The sequence below is a fragment of the Garra rufa genome, chromosome 3 (assembly GCF_049309525.1).
Source record: "Garra rufa chromosome 3, GarRuf1.0, whole genome shotgun sequence".
NCBI lineage: Eukaryota > Metazoa > Chordata > Actinopteri > Cypriniformes > Cyprinidae > Garra > Garra rufa.
This window is the reverse complement of record NC_133363.1, coordinates 29,220,663-29,239,292: the sequence shown is the minus strand read 5'-3', so window position 1 is coordinate 29,239,292 and position 18,630 is coordinate 29,220,663. Positions and strand designations below refer to the sequence as shown.

Genomic DNA, 18,630 nt, shown 5'->3' with positions numbered 1-18,630 from the left:
TCAATTCATTTGCTGCTTATATAGTTTAGATCTAATTAATTGAGAGAGTAAATGTATGGAACACCAATGATAAAACACTACTATTTTATTTACTTACGAAGCATTACCACCTTGGTGTTTTACAGTGGATGAGGCCCAGGGGAGTTTCTTATTAAAATTATCATGAGCGTGAAGTAGAATGTGTTTTTGTCCGTTTCTGCTGAAGTGAATTTCCCTCAACCAACAAACTCACACCCACCACTCATACATACACTCCTTAAAACACACACACATACATGGTTCCAGTTGCAGAAACACAAAGCTTTATTGTTAAAGTCTGAGTTAGTCAGAGCCCACACAGTCCTGTTAAGGCTTGCATGCAGCTGAAAACACTATCATGAACATGAGTCGGGAATTTATGTGTGCTACTGGGACTGAACATATTATTTTGAAAAATTGCAACATCTTTAAATATTTCAGGCACAAATAAGCAAGCAGGTTATTGATGCCAAAAATACAAAAGGTTTGAGGAAAAAAAAAAGATTTAATGATCCTAGCCTTAAATAAAAATGGCAAAATAATGACTGTTTTCAAACAGGTTTTATAAACACAGTCCTGTCTGCCATCGGTCAGCCAGCCAGTCCCACCTCAAACTCAAGCTATTTAATGAGTCAGTGTTGTTGCATTGAACTGGTGTGGATGCTCAAACAAACAGACCAATGTTTTGAAAATGCCACTGGCCATTTGGTGTTAGCTGTTTTTGATGAAATATTAGCAACCAGAGACATTACTGTCTGGTACAAGGGTGTGGTGTTTTGTTTATGCTTGTTAAAGAGCTGCTTTTACAAACCACAGCCTCTCTGGACTGTAATGTATGTGTTTGAGAACTGCTGGTGGCAGAAAATAATGTGTGGAGAGACAATATCAAAATCTGGAAAAACACATACTGTTCTTTCTGTGATCTTCTAAACTGCACCACATTTAAACACTTAGAAGAGAAGTGACAACCATATTTAGCTGTAGAGGTTTGGGATCAGTCAGTTTTTAATTACGTTTCTAAGGCATCAAGGCTGCATTTATTTGATCAATCCAGAAAAAAATTGCAATATTGTGAAATATTATTTCAATGTAAAATAGTTGTTTTCTATGTGAATATATTTTAAAATGTAATTTATTTCTGTGATGCAAAGCTATATTTTCAGCATCATTACTCCAGTCGTCAGTGTCACATGATCCTTCAGAAATCAGTCAGTTGTGCTGCTTAATATTTTGTAGGAACCTGTGACACTTTTATTCTTTTTAGGATTTTTCAATAAAAGAACAGTTAAACAGCATTTATTTAAAATAGAAATCTAACAATATAAAACTACCATTTAAAAGTTTGCGGTCAGTAAATTTTTATTTTTTATTTTTCGGAAAGAAATTAATACTTTAATTCAAGGATGTGTTAAATTGATTTGTATAAAAAATGATAGTAAAGACTTCTATTGTTAAAACAAAAAAGAAAGAATCACAGGTTCCAAAGAAAACATTAAGTGTTTTCAGCACTGATAATAAAAGTAATAAATTAGTATAATCGACTGATTTCTGTAGGATCATGTGACAGTTAGGACTGGAGTAATATCTGATGAAAATTCAGTTTTGGATCACAGAAATAAATAATATTTTAAAATATATTAAAATAGAAAACCATTATTTAAAACTGCAATAACATTTCAAAATATTACCGTTTTTTCTGTATTTTTAAGTAAATGCAGTCTTGATGAGCATGAAAAATCTCCTTAAGAAGTATTAAAACGGATCCCGACCTTTTGAACGGCTGTGTATATATATACATATATATATATATATTTATTATAAAAAGCCTACAGAAACAACACCAAACAAAGAATTAAAATTAAACATTACAAATATACTGAATAAATAGAAAGTAATTAAAATGCAAAAGTTTATGGTTAATCTTTATCTTTCTTTTTCTGAAAGAAATTCTTATTTTTATTCAGCAAGGATGTTTTAAATTGATTGTTAAACAAGATTTCAATTTTGAATAAATGCTGGGTTTTTTTTTTTTATTCATCAAAGAATCCTGAAAAAAGTATCACAGGTTCCAAAAAATATTAAGCAGTACATCTGTTTACAACATTGATAATAAATCAGCATATTAGAATGATTTCTAAAGGATCATGTGACACTGAAGACTGGGGTAATGATGCTAAAAATGCAACTTTGCATCACAAGAATAAAATATATTTTAAAATATATATTAAAATAAGAAACTCTTATTTTAAACTGTAATAATATTTCACAATATTACCATTTTCTAGATTCAAATATAGATTTTTTACCCTTTCATTTTTTAAATATTTGTTATAGAAAACTTCCAGAAACAACATCCAAAAAATGTGTCAAATTAAAAATTAAAAATATACTGATCAAACAGAAAGTGACGGCAAAATCCATAAGATAAAATAAGAGATCAGATCTTGTTTATTAGATCTGACTTGAGTGAATTCTAAAAAGATATCTAGAGCTGCATGATGAATGTGATCAGCAAAACTAGGCATACAAACAAACACAACGTCCTGCCAAAAGAAAATGTAATCCAAAAAGAAACAGTCCTTAGAGAAAAAGTATTCTGGTTAATTGTGCTTTGCCTTGTGCTCAAGTGCTTGGGAGTTTGCTTGAGTGAACTGAAACTTTCATTCCCCTTGAGCCAACCTCTGCAAACCCCCCACAGTGATGCTCCACACACACACATACACACACACACACACACACACACACACACAGACAGAAATCCTGAGGGACACATTTACAACTTCTTGCTATTCCAATCTCTCTGCCTCATCACCCATTCCATCTCATTCACACTAGAGCCTCTGTTCTAAAGTCACTAGATGCTCTGCATTCACTACTTACGTTTGGGTCAGTGCACATGAACAGGTGCAAGAAATCCTTTTAAGTGTCATGAGAGCAGATTACAGCATCTAACCAGCCTGTGTTTTTTCAAGGAGTGAAAAGTCTACACTTTTAACATGTAAATGCGCAACTCAGGTTCATAGCACACACATAATCTGCTGGTAGTCGGTGATGTTTGAGAATAGTGAGTTGGAAATGTTTGTGAAAGAATAACAAACACTTCAAAACGGTGTAATTAACTTTTGTTGAAAGGTAATTAGCTAAGCTATAAAGAAAAGGACCTCTTACTGAGTACTATTATTGCAGCCCTAGAGAGAATGGCAAAGAGAAAGATGGAAAGAGATCCAGGGAAGAATTGAAAACAAAAGCACCGCTGGAGGCCTGAATAGCATTGTGAGCATGTGAAACACACAAGACCCTTGGAGCACAAAAGACAACTACTGGAAACCTCTGTGACTTTCACCAAGAAACTCTCTCTTTCACAGCTGTATTCAGTGAGGTCATGCGGTGCGTTTTTAAATGCGATTCATTCTGGTTAGGGTCAAGGCGTACTTTTACCTTGCTCTTCTTTTATGGCTAATGTAACTGAACAAGTGAACAAATTCATACTACTTTGAGCGTGACTTTTCATTCATAAAGTGTGATATTAGTTTTTGTTAATGGATCAGAGGATGCATGGTGGTGTGTCTGGGAACAACGGTCAGGCGCTGCAAGCATACCTTCCCAGAAGGACCCCCTCTATCCTTCTTTTCTTCATAGCTCTATTCATGCTTTCTTAGGAATTCATTCAAGGAGAGATAAAGCCTGACTCAAGCTATCCATTCACTTAGCCGCCAAGGAAAATTGCAGAGCTTGTGATGTAGGATCTCCCTAGGCATTCAAACGAACTCATTCATTGCAAATGACTGTCTTGCCCAAGATGTACTCTTTATCTGTGTTTTCTTTCCCATCATCTGACAATTTAGTGCTGTTTTCTTTCTTTTTGGACTATGTCTTATCTCTCTCCCACTCTCCTTCTAGGATCTTCCTACAGTCGGCCTTCTCCCCATACAGCAGTCACTTGTGAGAGACATGAAGGTCAATGGAAGTTCCACTGGCTGCCTCCGCAGGGCTCGTTTTTTTTGTGTGCATGAGTTTGTGTGTGTGGGAGGCTGCTGCTTTTGGCATTATGATGGATGATGAACTTAGAACCAGGCTGTGTATTAGAAACAGGCTGTGCATCAGTGCTATGGTCAGTTAACTTGATGCCTACTTGATGCCAGGAGGCCTAATTCTGTCTTGTGTGTGAGAGAGAAATGGAGAATGGGATCCATATCTTAGCCAAGTTAGGGAAAATTAGGAATGAAAAAATACCCAATGAGGTCACGCTGTCTTCCATACACGCACATATCGGTCATACCTACAGGCTTCATTCAAACAGACTCAGGGTTGGGGAAGCGGCAGACAGTCTTATTAGCCGAAAGATTTACAGAAAAGGACAGAGGGACAGAAAATATGCAGAAAGGATGTGCAACTCTAACGATGTCCAGATGGAGCAGCCACAACTATCTGTTACTAAAGGACAACTCCAACAGTAAACACTTGGCATGTTATAATTCTCATTATATAAATTTAAAGGATAATTTCTTACTTTGAACTTTGAAAGGAATCTAAATAATAACAGGACGTTTCGAGCAAACATTTAAGGCGGTTAGTTCACCCAAAAATGAAAATTCTGTCATTAATTACTCACCCATATGTCGTTCCAAACCCGTAAGACCTTCGTTCATCTTTAGAAAAACAAATGATGAAGAATTGATTAAATCCAAGAGCTTTCTGGCCCTGCTGCATTGACAGCAATGCATCTGACACATATTAAAAACATTGTTAAAATAGTCCATGTGACATCAGTGGTTTAAAGGCATAATATGTAAGTTTTCACCTCTAGAGGGCACATATTCAAAACAAACAAAGTAAGTAACAAAGGTGCAGTTTGATGACAACATGATTGAGTATGGAAACATGGAAGTTGTCTTCATCCTCACAGTCGATGCAATCCGACGGGACTCGGGCAGAAATCACATTCATGGATGAGCTAATGTGTTAAAGACCTCTTAAGGTCACTGCACTGCATAAATGCTTGATTTTTGGATTATTTTCAGCCAAAATATCTAAAAATTCTTAAATCAGGAAGGATTTTCTAGACAAGTAAAAATTATCGTCTTGTTTTCAGAAAAAAATAAGTCAAAATAACGTGAGTTTTTGCTTGAAACAAGCAAAATAATATGCCAAAATCTTATCTTGTTTTCTGTTTTTGCTTACCTCATTGGCAGATTATTTTGCTTGTTCTAAGCAAAAACTTAATTCTTACTATTTTTTTCTGAAAACAAGAAAATACTTTTTACTCGTCTAGAAAATCCTTCTTGATTTAAGAGGTTTTTTTTAGATATATTGGCTGGAAATCAGACAAATGGTCCGTTACACTAGTTAAAATAGCTTATTTCTCTGGATTTAAACATTCTTATAAACATTTGGGATAATGTACGTACACAAGTCAGCACAATATATAACACTGTTCTAGTGGTTTATAGATATTTTAATCAAAAAATCGTACATACTGTATTGTGCCTCTACCCGTAATTTTATGAAGCTGCGAGAATACTTGTTATGCGCAAAGAAAACAAAAATAATGACTTTATTCAACAATTTATCATCTACTGTGTCAGTCTTCAACACTAAACCACTTGTCTTCGGATGAACCACTGTTGTCACATGGATTATTTTAACAATTTCCTTACTACATTTCTGGGTCTCGTCCATGCAGGGTCAGAAAGCACTTGGATTTCATCAAGAAATATCTTTATTTGTGTTCCAAAGACAAAAGGTCTTTTGGGTTTGGGGCATGAGAGTGAGTTATTATTAACAGAATTAGCATTTTTTGGTGAATTAACCCTTTAAAGTTTAAATGAACATTTTCACAGCCAGTACATGTGCTTACATGCTAACTTTCTACTTTCTACAGGTTTAGAAACCTGCAATAATCAGTTGTGATTCTCTCATGTGGTTTAGGATCACATAAACCCATTTGACACTATGAAACGATTTATTACATTTATTAATTAAATCCTTAATAAACATCTGCCATATTCTTGACTTGCATGAGAATAAGAGAACCAGATGTGCTTACATGCTAACTTTAAATTGAGAAGTGGGCAAAAAAGAGATCAGAAACCTGTAATAATCAGTTGTGATTCTCTCATGCGGTTTGAGATCACATGTACAAAACGCTACGTTCACACTGCGAGCCTCAGTGCTCAATTCTGATTTTTTTGAATAGCTGTTCACATTGTTGTTTTAAATATGGCCAATATCAGACTTTCAGTGTGAACAGATCATGGTTCTGAACTGGCCTGCAACCAACAGGGTTTCCAGGTTTTCTCAACAAAATCTGCCCAATTGCTTCTCAAAACTAATCCAATTCATGGAGGTAAATATCGCGTTAGTGGGGTCACGTCAACCCATGAAGTTGAAAAACAACCTGCAACAGTGAAAAAAGTAGCCCAATTCTGCAGGCAAACTGTGGATTTGGCAACACTTCCACAGTGCACTGTCATACAGAAGTAAACACGGAGAACATAAAGTAAGCGGTTATGCATTTATTCATAGTGTGATCTGCTACAGAAGCCATCGAAATTATGCACAGGCAATATGAAAAATAAAGACAAGGATGTGACAGAAGAAAGCAGAGTTTTGAAACTTTTATGATACGAGCTCTCATGTTTCACTTGTATATAGAGGTGTCACTGTAATACTTACTGTACTTCCACTGACTACCTCTGCAGCTGTCTTGAAAACTTTGGGTATGTAAAATCTTTAAAGTGTCTCGACACGGAATCATGACAAATGCTGATTTAGAGTGACGCAAAAGTTGCATGAATTCCGATATGACTGTTCAGACTGTGGTCACATTACAAAACATCGGATTCAGAACCACATATGGAACTGGCACAAATCAGAGTTGAAAAGATCATATTCCATGTGGTTTGTGCTGTTCACATTGTCATGACAAAAACAGATCTGAGTCACATGTGAGCAATTTGGGCCACATTTGCCTGCAGTGTGAACATAGCCTAGTAAACAGGATAAACTACTCAAGTGTGCATGTCTTTATCATCATAGAATCTAAATTAAAAAAAATGTAATAGCATTTACTGTAAGAATTTAGTTTATGGTCCACAAATGGGATATTCCACATGTGTGACCTCTCACTTGCTCGACTGAATTTAGCAACAAACTATTAATACTGTTGCATCGGTAGGGAGAGAAACACCCAGCTCTTCGCTCCTATTAATAAAGTCTTTTCTGACACAGCACTGCAGATGGCCAGCACGCTCTATAAATAATGCTTTATCTGGGCCACGAGCCGAGAGACAGCCACTTTATGTGTACAAGAGATGCACATCTCGAACACATGAAGAGATGAAGTTACCTGACTGCTCATGTGAGCTGTGAACGTTCAAGTAAGAGGAAAAACAACACTGGGTACAAGCAGACAAGCAAGCAATCTAGCGATGCTCAATGTGATGGGTTCGAGCTGCCAAGATGTAGTTTATATGGCTGCCAAGGTATAATGGATTGATAATCCAGGGCCAAAGACATCGCCCAAACTCTGAGGTGGTCTACAGTGCAGAAGCAGCTCTGGATTCAATGTTCTGATAAGATATTACAGCTCTACATCACTCCCTAAGCGATTTCACAGTGAGGTAATGTGCAGTGGCAATGACTAAAAACAGAAAATTTGACCTATGCAACGGGTAAAAATCTCCACAGGGTAATGCTTTGCAATTTAAGACTGACGCTACACAATTTATTCCCTACAAGAAACAAACTCTCAGCCTTCAGGCTTTAACTTTACATGGATTGAGAACACAGACTCATGTATGGAAGGAGTCCTTTTTAATACTTAATGTTTTTTGTTTTTGACAAAATACAATCCAAAAAGGCTTGTCATGCTCACTAAAGTGAAAAAATGGTAATGGTAAAAAGCATAACCCTCAAGAAGAAATTGAGGGCAGAGAGAGAAAAGGAGAGGAGCCAAAGGGAGGGGGTGACAAAGACAGACTGAATACAAACCTAAACCCAACCCACTGGATGAACTACTTCAGAATTGTGGGGGCCCCACATTCTCACCATCTATCCTTTTCTGCATCTCTGCAGTTTCAGAGCTGCTTTTCCTGAATCATCTAAAGCAGTTTAGTGACATACATTGCAAAAAATGCCTTTCTTACTTAGATTTTTTGTATTGTTTCCAGCCAAAATATCTAAAAATTCTTAAATCAAGAAGGATTTTCTATACAAGTAAAAATTATTTTCTTGTTTTCAGTAAAAACAAGTCAAAATTAAGTGTGTTTTTGCTTGAAACAAGCTAAATTATCTGCCAGTTGGGTAAGAAAAATAATCTTGTTTTCTGTTTGAAATAAAAAAAATTGCTTACACCATTGGCAGATTATTTAGCTTGTTCTAAGCAAAAACTCATACATAATTTTGACTTGTTTTTTCTTTTTACTTGTCTAGAAAATCTTTCTTTTTTTTAGATATTTTGGCTGCTTTAATTAAAAAAGCATTTTTGCAGTGTACTTGGTTTTAATAAACATGTAAACTACAATTCATAAACCCTCCTTGTTGAGTAAAGCAGTTTCTTCACCTTTTGCTTAATAAAAAAACAAAAATCTAAAATTGTATAAAAATCATTGTGAGAGTTGACTCTGTTTTTACCAACTTTAACTGTTTTGGTATTCAGAATTGTCTGAACACGTTTGCCATTCTCTCATTCTCAGGATCTGTATCTGCATGAGGCAGGAAAGTCATGGATATCACAATCTTATATGTGAATCACCATTGTGTAGCTTCTGTAATGTTTTACAACCTTTGGCCTACTTTTTGTTGTTTTTTTTGTTTTGTTTTTCTCTGTCACGAGAAATTAAAGATCAACTTTTATGCAAAAACACACACATCCACGTGCACAAGTGAGAGAAATTACTCTGCAATGTTTTTTTTTTTTTTGTCCAAATCTCACATGTAGTTTTCATCCTGCCAAGGCCTGTAAAGTAGGCTACAAACTAGGTCACAGAGTTATGTTTCTGTTTTAGAATTTTGAATACTTCATATTAAAAAACAACAAGAACATTAAACCACCTCTCCAATGGTGCAACACCCATTACACGGCAGTTAGTTCCGGTTCGATTGGCCAAGCGGCGTGAGTGCTGATTTGTACATCATGTTGCCTTCCAGTCCACTTGGAAATCCCCTATTTCCAAGTTGTGCATTCAGTGTTTTGACATATCTAGCATTCAAGCTGAACAAATATGACAAATCTATAATAACATTTATTTTAATTTATCAAATTTTTAAATAAAGAAATCATCAGATGTCCATTTTCCACAAACTGATATGATTCTTTATGGTCTTAATGAAAAGTCTATAACAAACAGTGTAAAACAACACCTTTTTAACCTTGTCAAAAACAGCTCTGTTTATAGTGACCCGTTTCAATGCATGTCCCTTTAAATGCTAATGAGTAGGGATGCACCGATCCGTATCGGCCGATCACTTGCGCGTTTTGTCAGTAAAGCCGGTTCTGTAATCAGTGGTAAATGCCATCAGGTGCGTGATTTCACGTTGAGCCGTATATACTACACACAGCCGTTGTTCACTGACGAGCTGCGCACATTCACACTGATAATGAACACTGATTTGCGCAGCTCGTCGGTAAACAACGGCTGTGTGTAGTATATACGGCTCAACGTGAAATCACGCACCTGATGGCATTTACCGCTGATTACAGAACCGGCTTTACTGACAAAACGCGCAAACATGATCGGCCGATTTGTATCGGTGCATCCCTACTAATGAGCTCTGCTCACCCCACCCCTCTCTTTTCCGTGAGGTGACAAGCAGTTCTCTAAAACTTAGCCACATAATCTAACTAGGACATTACTAGGAAAGGTGATTTCCAAAGATTCATTAAAAAAAAACTTACACTGTACTCAATTCTTCTGTAGGTGAAGCTGGATCACGAATGATTTGTGAGAACATAGACGCATTTAGGGGGTGCATTCCCTTCAAAAACCAAAGTAATCCTTTGCGTCTTCAACGGTTCAGATGTCAGATTAAATGACGACTACTATGTTCATTATTACATCCAACAACAAAACACTTCAACTGCTTAGAAGACTTCTTGTCTACTCCTGCTCCTGTGTCGAAACAACAGTGGATGCTTTACAGCTCACTCAGAGCGGGTCTATGCTGAAACATAGTTTTGCCTGTGAACTGAATCTGTGAACGGCTTGATCTGAGAAAGTGGTTATGATTTATAAGGATTAAAAAAAAAACACTGGGTGGATTTTTTATCATTATAGGGTGGTTGTGTACACACACACTGCCAAGACTCATTTCAGTTCAAACAACATTTGAAAGTGAATTCCTTTAAGAATGGTATCAAAGAAAAACAATTATTTAACATAATGCAAACCATGAAAGGTGAATGATTAAAGTCAGCATGAAATGGAAATTGTGATAGTCTTTTCTCTATTACTGTGATATATATCCGAGTAAAACAGCTTCCTAAACAGGGCTTGATTTTGTACATCGGAATTGATTGGATTATTGGATTGTTGTCGTTTGGTAATTGCTGCGATCTAATATGAGTTGCAGGTTGCTGGAATGGAAGGATTATTGTAAAGCTCCCACACCGGTATAATAAGCACTGCAATATTCTATAAAAAAAGAAGAATCATCAATTTTGATTTCATTTGTTGTCTAAAGTTTAATTTGTACAGGGCACTTTAATGTTCGAAAAAATAAAGTAAAATATTATTAAAATAATCCATTCCCATTCGGTCAAAGAGCAAAAGAAAAACTCCATAATAGTGTTTTCACAACTTTCAAAGGGAGAAAAAAATAGAATGAGAGATTGATAGGAGCAGTCAGAAGAGAGAACGATTCTCTGTCACTCCAACAGCTGCTTTAGAAACACCCTTACAGCAGCGTTTACTAGTTTTTTTTGTAATTTGATGAAAAGGTAATATGTGACCCTGCACCACAAAATCAGTGTTAGGTAGCACAGGTATATTTGTAGCAATAGCCAAAAATACATTGTATGGCTCAAAATGATAGATTTTTCTTTTATGCCAAAAATTATTAGGATATTAAGTAAAGATCATTTTCCATGAAGATATTTCGTAAATGTACTACTGTAACTATATTAAAACTTAATTTTTGATTATAATATGCATTTCCAAGAACTTCATTTAGACAACTTTAAAGGCAATTTTCTCAATATTTAGATTTTTTTGCACTCTCGGATTTCAGATTTTTTAGATGTCCTAACAAAACATACATCAATGGAAAGCTTATTTATTCAGCTTTTAGATGATGTACACATTTCAATTTTAAAAGAATTACCCTTATGACTGGTTTTGTGGTCCAGGGTCACATATAAAATATAGTGTTATAAATCTACATATTTTTTTTTAGAAATTAAAGTATATAAAACTTGTTGATGACCACTGAAACCTATCATCGCACTCTGTGAATAGGGTCCATTGCTTGGAGCAGGGTTTCTCTTACTAGTTGAGAGGAAATTGAAAACCCAGAGTGGAGTCTGTTCTGTTCCAGTGTTTGCGCTATTCTCTGACAAGCCAAATGTTTTGGCTTCTTTTGGAAAGAATTTCTTTGGCAGAGAGAAAAAACATCAAATTTATCTGAAATAAATAAATGTACTCTAGATTAACTTTTTATTTATGGAACTGTTATATTGAAGGGATAGTTAACAGATAAAATCGCTATTAATTTACTCACCCTCAGGCCATTCAAGATGTAGGTGACTTTTCGCCTTTAACAGATCAGTAAAGAAGATTTTTGCTAAAAAACTGTGGTACTCTGAGATTCATAAAATGCAAGTCAGTAGCTACCAGTTTTTGAGAAAAAAAAAAGCATATCAAGAAACACAAAATGAATACCCCTGGCTTCTGATGATATATTAAGGTCTTATGAAGTGCAATGATCAGTCTGTGCAAGAAACTGAACATTATTACCTGTGTTATTAAGGCCATTGCACACTGAGTCCAAAAATTTTTTTTTTTATATTTGTCATCCTTTCCTATCAAAATGCTTGTCACGGATGCGAAAACGCAGAAAATCAAACCTGATCTGATTTTTTTTATGACGGACGAAAGTTATGGAGGCAGTGTGTAAACTTGATTGACATAACATGAGGTCGTATTTTCTTTTTAATGTGCAAAAATTTCGGATGAAAATTTGCTGTGCAATGGCCTTTAGGCCTACATGTAATCCGTAGCCTTAGGCAAATGCTCCAGTGTGATGTCCAGGTCTTTTGGATGAACTAGTTCACCAAATCGGACTAAAACCATCTGGAACAGTTCGTTGCACAATCAGCAAACTCACTTTTGTGCCTGACAGTCGTTCCAACATGAAATGAGCCAAAAATGATCATATTTTTTGCCAACTCATTCAGAACTCTAGTTCTTCCAAAAGTCCACTGAATTGAGGCAAATGTTCAATCTTGGACCGAAGAAACGATGAGTGCAAACATGAACCAAGCACTTGAATGAAACCCAGCAGGCACTGGACGACAATATAATGTCAGGTTAACATTGGACCCCAACGTCGGACAGACATTGCATTGGCTTGAGAAAGAAATTTGGATCCTGATATAAATTTGACATTGGCTTAATGCTGGATTTTAGTTACAACACAAGCTAAAAAACAAAATATAAACATCAGCTGATGTCAGTATTGGACATCAAATTAAGGTTGACATTAGATGTTGAAATGACATTCAATTTTGGTCACCCGAAGTTGCAACTGAAATTTAACCACATCAACCTCTTACGACATTTACGGTTTCTCATTGTTTTCGCAAAAAGGTGAGCTGATAAAGTTTCTTCCACAGACAGAACGTTTCGCTTCATAAGACCTAAATACATCGTCAGGAGCCATGGGTATTAAATTTGTGTTCCTTGATATGCTCTTTTTTATCTGCTGACTTGCAAATTATGAATCACCATGACTATGGTTTCACCCTAAAATCTTTACTGCTGTACAGAAGAAAAAAAGTCATGTACATCTTGGATGGCCTGGTGGTGAGGAAATTAACAAATTTTCATTTTTGGGTGAACTATACCTTTAAAGCGGTATCACATATTGTTCTGTTATTCTGAAAATCGCCCTGATAATCAGACCTACAGCGATATCGGTCATATAGTATAGAGTAAAGACCCAGACAGATAGACAAAGGCAGGTTATAAAACGGACAAAATGAGCTCAAGTCGGATAGGTCAGAACATGGAAACACCTCGGAATTTATGACTTGAGGAAGAGTAGGCTAAATTACTCCAGTGTACTTTCCTCTTCAAATGTGTACATGACGAATAACAATTTCAGGACAGTCTGTTGAAGCTCCTGTGTCTCGTTAAATAACATTGCGCAGTGTGAAACGACACGGTAGAAGGTGGCGATTAGAAACCCAATAGCAGCTCCAGGGACGAACAGGTAATGTGCTTTAGGGCAAAGTCAACGAAAGCAATCCTGCTCCACAAAAAGAAGCAGAAGGTAAAAGGTTTCCCACTCGTAGCCTATTCTTTCTGCAGGAAGCGATAATACATTCACATACCGCTTGAAAACAGAGCTGATAAACATCGCCTCTGGCATACAAACAACACATCAAAACAGCACGGCAAAAAACATGCTCAATATTATTCGCTGTATTATTCAAAATGAATTCAGTATTAATAATAATAGGCTAATAATGCGTAGAAAACCTCAAAGTTCCCACGAGTGAGAAATGAAATATGCACAGACTCGTCAGCCTTTTTTATGAAGTACTATCAACTTCTTATGAAAAGTCCTATATATCAAAGGTATAACATGAAGAACAGATATAGGCTCAGGTCATGGTGCGAATACCTGATATTTCTCATCCCCAAAACAAACTCCTGTCATCAATATAGCGTACTCGAGTGAACAAGCACTCACCTTCCGCCGTTAATTCTCCTCGGGTGATCTGGAAAACACTTCCCAAAGCGTGTAAAACTAGAACAATTCCCACAAACACATCGAGCGTGCTTGAGCTCGCCATATCAGATATCCACTGAGGTAGATGTCCTCAGTTTCTTTTGCTCTGTCCTCGCCAAAGAAAATGTAAAATAAAGACAAAACAGCGTGTGGTCAGTCGCTGAGCATTCCGCGCTCCTTCCCGGACTCTGAGTGTCGCGCCCGCTGCTGAAGCTACTGCCTCACCGCTTCTGTGATGCTCCCGATAACGCGTTTCCTTGAGACTCCAGACCCAAACAAATCCTAGCAGAGTTCGAGATAGTCTAAAAACAGTCCAGTCTAGCTCGCCTCTTATCCATGCATTCGCCACAAAACCAGGAGGTGTAGATGGCGTCACACATGCACCACCAATAGTGTCCTGACTCTGCCTTGCATGGGGGCTTCTCAGTCATGAAGTGGATTTGGAATTAGTGCCGCTGTTTTCATTAACACGGTTCACTGATTCTTAAGACGTAAGACAAAACATGTCACACGATTTTAAAACAGCAACAGTTCCACTTTAAAATTCACAAGAGGTTACTAGAATGTAATGAACAAAAATAAACAACTGATTTCATTTTTCTCGTTATTTTATCAAAATAATAAAATAACATTATCACTAACAACCCCGTAAATCACCGGTCCTTAACACTTCATAAAGAGCGACAAACATGAAATAGAGAACAATGTAATACAAAAGTTTACATACACCTTGCAGAATCTTCAAAATGTTAATTATTTTACTTAAATAAGAGGGATTATACAAAATGCATGTTATTTTTATTTAGTAGGCTACTGACCTGAATTAGACATTTCACATAAAAGATGTTTACATATTTATAAAATGTATAAAAATGACCCTGTTTAAAAGTTTACACACTTGATTCTCAATACTGTGTTGTTACCTGAATGATCCATACACTGTAAAAAGTAGTCATTAGATTCAACTTAAAAACCTAAGTTCAGCAGCTGCCTTAAAATTTTAAGTTAAATCAGCTTAAAACTACAAGTCATTTTAACTTATTACAATAAAAATGAGTTGATTTAACTTCTGAGTTGAAATGACTTAAGTTGATTTAACCTAAAATTTTAAGGCAGCTGCTAAACTTAAGTTAAGTTGAAACTGGTGAAAACATTTTACAGTGTAGCGGTGTATTTTTATTTTATTTTTTTGTGATTTTTTTAGTAATGAGTATCTTGTTTGTCCTGAACAGTTGAACTACCCTATGTTCTTCAAAAAAATCAGTTCCAACAAATTTATTTAATTTTTCAGCATTTTTGTCTATTGAAGACAACTTAAGGACTCATATGCAACTATTACAGAAGATTCAAACACTCACAGACGCTTCAGAAGGAAAAACAGTGCATTAAGAAACTTTTGAACGGAATGAAGATGTGTACATTTTTATTTTATTTAGTCTAAATATCTTCTTTTTTTCAGTACTGCCATTTAGAAGCTACAGAAGATACTTATATGTTTCCAGAAGACAAAATAAGTTAAATTTACCCTGATCTTTAAATTCTCTTAATGCATTGTGTTGCATTAAGAGAATTCTTCTGAAGCATCAGTGAGCGTTTGGACCATTCTGTAATAGTTGCATATGAGTCCCCCAGTTGTCCTCATTGTGAAAAGATGGATCTCAAAATCATACAGTTATTGTTGGAAAGGGTTCAAGTACACAAAAATGCTGCAAAAAACAAAGAATTTGTGGGACATGAAGGATTTTTTTTTTTTTTTTTGAAGAACTGTACAGGACAAACAAGGGACGACTATCACTAAACACACACACACAAAAAAAAAAACAGCTGTGGATCATTCAGATAACAACACAGAATTAAGAATCAAGTGTATAGAAAATTTTGATAGGGGTCATTATAATAAATGCAGCTTTCTCTTGTGGATTATATGTAAACATCTTTTATGTAAAGTGTCTTATTCAGGTCAGTACTAAATGACAAACAACATGCATTTTGTATGATCCCTCTTATTTTGGTGAAATAATCAACATTTTGCAGATTCTGCAAGGCACATGTAAACTTTTGACTTAAACTTTATATTTTAATATAATTATATTAAAACAGGTGTAATTTAAATTTCTATTACATTAATATAAACAGCACTAATATGCTGTTAGAAAAATGTAATTAAACAATAATTGTCCACAGTTGTGTTGGGCACATCATCAGACATTTATGATTACATTTAAAATTCAGGTAATAATTGAAACCTGACCAAATGCACAGTATACCAGAAATGTAATACCTAAATTTTGTAATTTTTTCTAATAAATATTCGAGACATCTAAATGTTTTAAAAAATCTAGATAATATGAACATATTAAAACATAATTTAAGAATAAGATGTGAAATATCTTACTAAAAAACGGAAATATATTATTTATATAATTAATTTATAATAATTAAATAATTTATTATTATTATTTGTATTATTTTTGTTTTCTTTGCACACAAAAAGTATTCTCGTAGATTCATAAAATTGAGGTTGTACCACTGATGTCACATCGACTAATTTAACAATGTCCTAACTACCTTTCTGGGCCATAAAATGTGACAGTCGCATTGCTGTCTTTGTTATCTTAATGTTTGTTCCTAAGATGAACAAAGGTCTTATAGGTTTTTGAATGAGATGAGAAAGTAATTAATGACAGAATTATCATTTTTAACTAACCCTTTAAGTTTGATTCAGTTTAATTCAAAGCACTTCCCACAATACATATTGTTTCCAATGTTACAATCAAGCCAGAAGTGACTGCGTCAAGTTGTTATTCTGTTTTTAGTTGCCATTTCAAGCAAATTTCACCAAACAGCATTGGTTCTTACATGTTGCACAACATTCTGTGGCAACAGAGGGCAAGATTAACATGAAATATAAATAAACACAAAACTGAATATATCAGGTTTCTACAGTCTGTTTTGACCCATGTGTCAGGAACCAGTGAAGTGATTCACATAATTTAGCCTATTACTAAATTATATCTTACATGAGAATTATGTATCACAAATGGTCATTGCTCTCAGTACTGATTGTCCTTGATATTTGTACTGTAAATTCTAAAAAAGCTTGCTTCTGTTGTCTCCTCCTGAGAGCCCAGAGGCAAGACAGGCAATGGAGGGGGTGAACGGGGGGATCATTAATGTTTGGGAATGGCACTGGCAGGCTTTTCCACACTGTCTGCCAAGCAGAGTCCCTCTAGAGGGCCGAGAGGCAGTGAGCTGTGGTTGAGTGCTAACCACCTCCCTCTGCTCCTTCAGATCAGGACAAGCAGCCTAGCAAAAACATTTAAGGATGAAGCATGCTAAAGCCGCCACATTAGCATTCCAATTTAAACACCCTTACAGTGTAGCATCAAGAGCCAAAACACGTAGAAGCGCTGACTGAAAACCTTGGTTCCCCCTCAGTCAAATCACTCCGACGTTACATGGGAACTACCCGAGAGTCCAATCACCTCTGAGCCTTATACAACAGGCCAATGAAAATTGGCGAGTGGAATTTGCATACCAAGCCACTCCCCCGTACATACGGGTATATAAGATGGCGGTTGCAACACACTCATCAGATTCATGCTTTCAGAGCCGTTCACATGAGCCGCTGCTGTTCTCCAAGCAAACGAAAACAGACTTCTTCAGAGTTCTTCAAGAGTTCTCACTCTCTTTCTCTGCTGGTGCGCTGCCAAATCACTAAAAGAGCTATAAGAGACTGTTTGGCAGCCACCAGCGATCCTCCCGCGGGCTGCCGTTCTAACGGCATCAAGCCGCCTGCATTCCAGCGAGCAAGCCCCGTCGACTGCACAGCCGCCCCGCGGCTTCTCCCTGGGCAGACCGGGAGCTAAAAGAGTCAATTTCTCACGGCCGATTCAGACGTTCTTTTCAGAATGCCTTTTCGGCCGTGCGCTTCAGGATGTGGCAGTTTCCTCTCCTCTGCGGACGGACATGATCTCTGCCTCACATGTTTAGGATTTGAGCATGCTGAAGCGGCGATCATGGATGGTTCATGCCCGCACTGCGAGTGCATGGCCATGGCCACGCTGAGGTCCCGCCGCTCGTTCGCGAGCCGGCTCCCCCCACCTTCCTCCCGCGGTAAGTCGTTAAGCCGTCAATGCTTTTCGGCCACCGCGGCGAGATGCGGGGGGGACCTAAGAGTCACCGTGCGGAACGCACCGCCGGCTGAGAAAGCCCTGCGGTCTTCTGCACCACAGCGTGACCCCGTCGAGTTCCCGCAGCAGTACGCCTCCCCGCCTAGCGGGCTGGGCGTCTCCTTCGGTGCTCCTGCAGACGATGAGATGTCTACCGCAGCATCAGAGGGAGAGTCGGTGGGCGAGGCGGACGCCTCGGCGGCGCGGCCACCTCGCTCCGTCTGACGCGGACGTCGAGCTCTCGGGTATGCTCCTCCGGGCCGCCAGGGGGATAGGTCTTGAGGTGCCTCCAGCGCCTCCGGCCGATCCCTCTAGGCTGGATGATTGGTTTTTAGGGAGGGCTCCCGCGGCTCCGCCGCAGTCCCCCCCCAGTCCCATTTTTCCCGGAGGTGCACGAGGAGCTGACTAAGACCTGGCGGGCCCCCTTTTCATCTCGGGCCCGCCCCAGCTCCTCTCCCCTCGCCACCCTCGATGGCGGGGCGGCCAG

The 18,630-nt window shown here is 37.3% G+C and overlaps 1 protein-coding gene across 1 annotated transcript in view; it reads right to left on the bottom strand.

The window, feature by feature from the left end:
- plxdc2b (plexin domain containing 2b) overlaps window positions 1–14,368 on the bottom strand; it is a 74,331-nt gene extending 59,963 nt beyond the window's left edge. Inside the window, exon 1 of the mRNA XM_073836594.1 lies at window positions 13,933–14,368. Coding sequence (XP_073692695.1) covers window positions 13,933–14,035 — 103 coding nt within the window. The 5' untranslated portion in view covers window positions 14,036–14,368. The remainder of the gene's footprint in view (window positions 1–13,932) is intronic.
- Window positions 14,369–18,630: the final 4,262 nt, after the last annotated feature.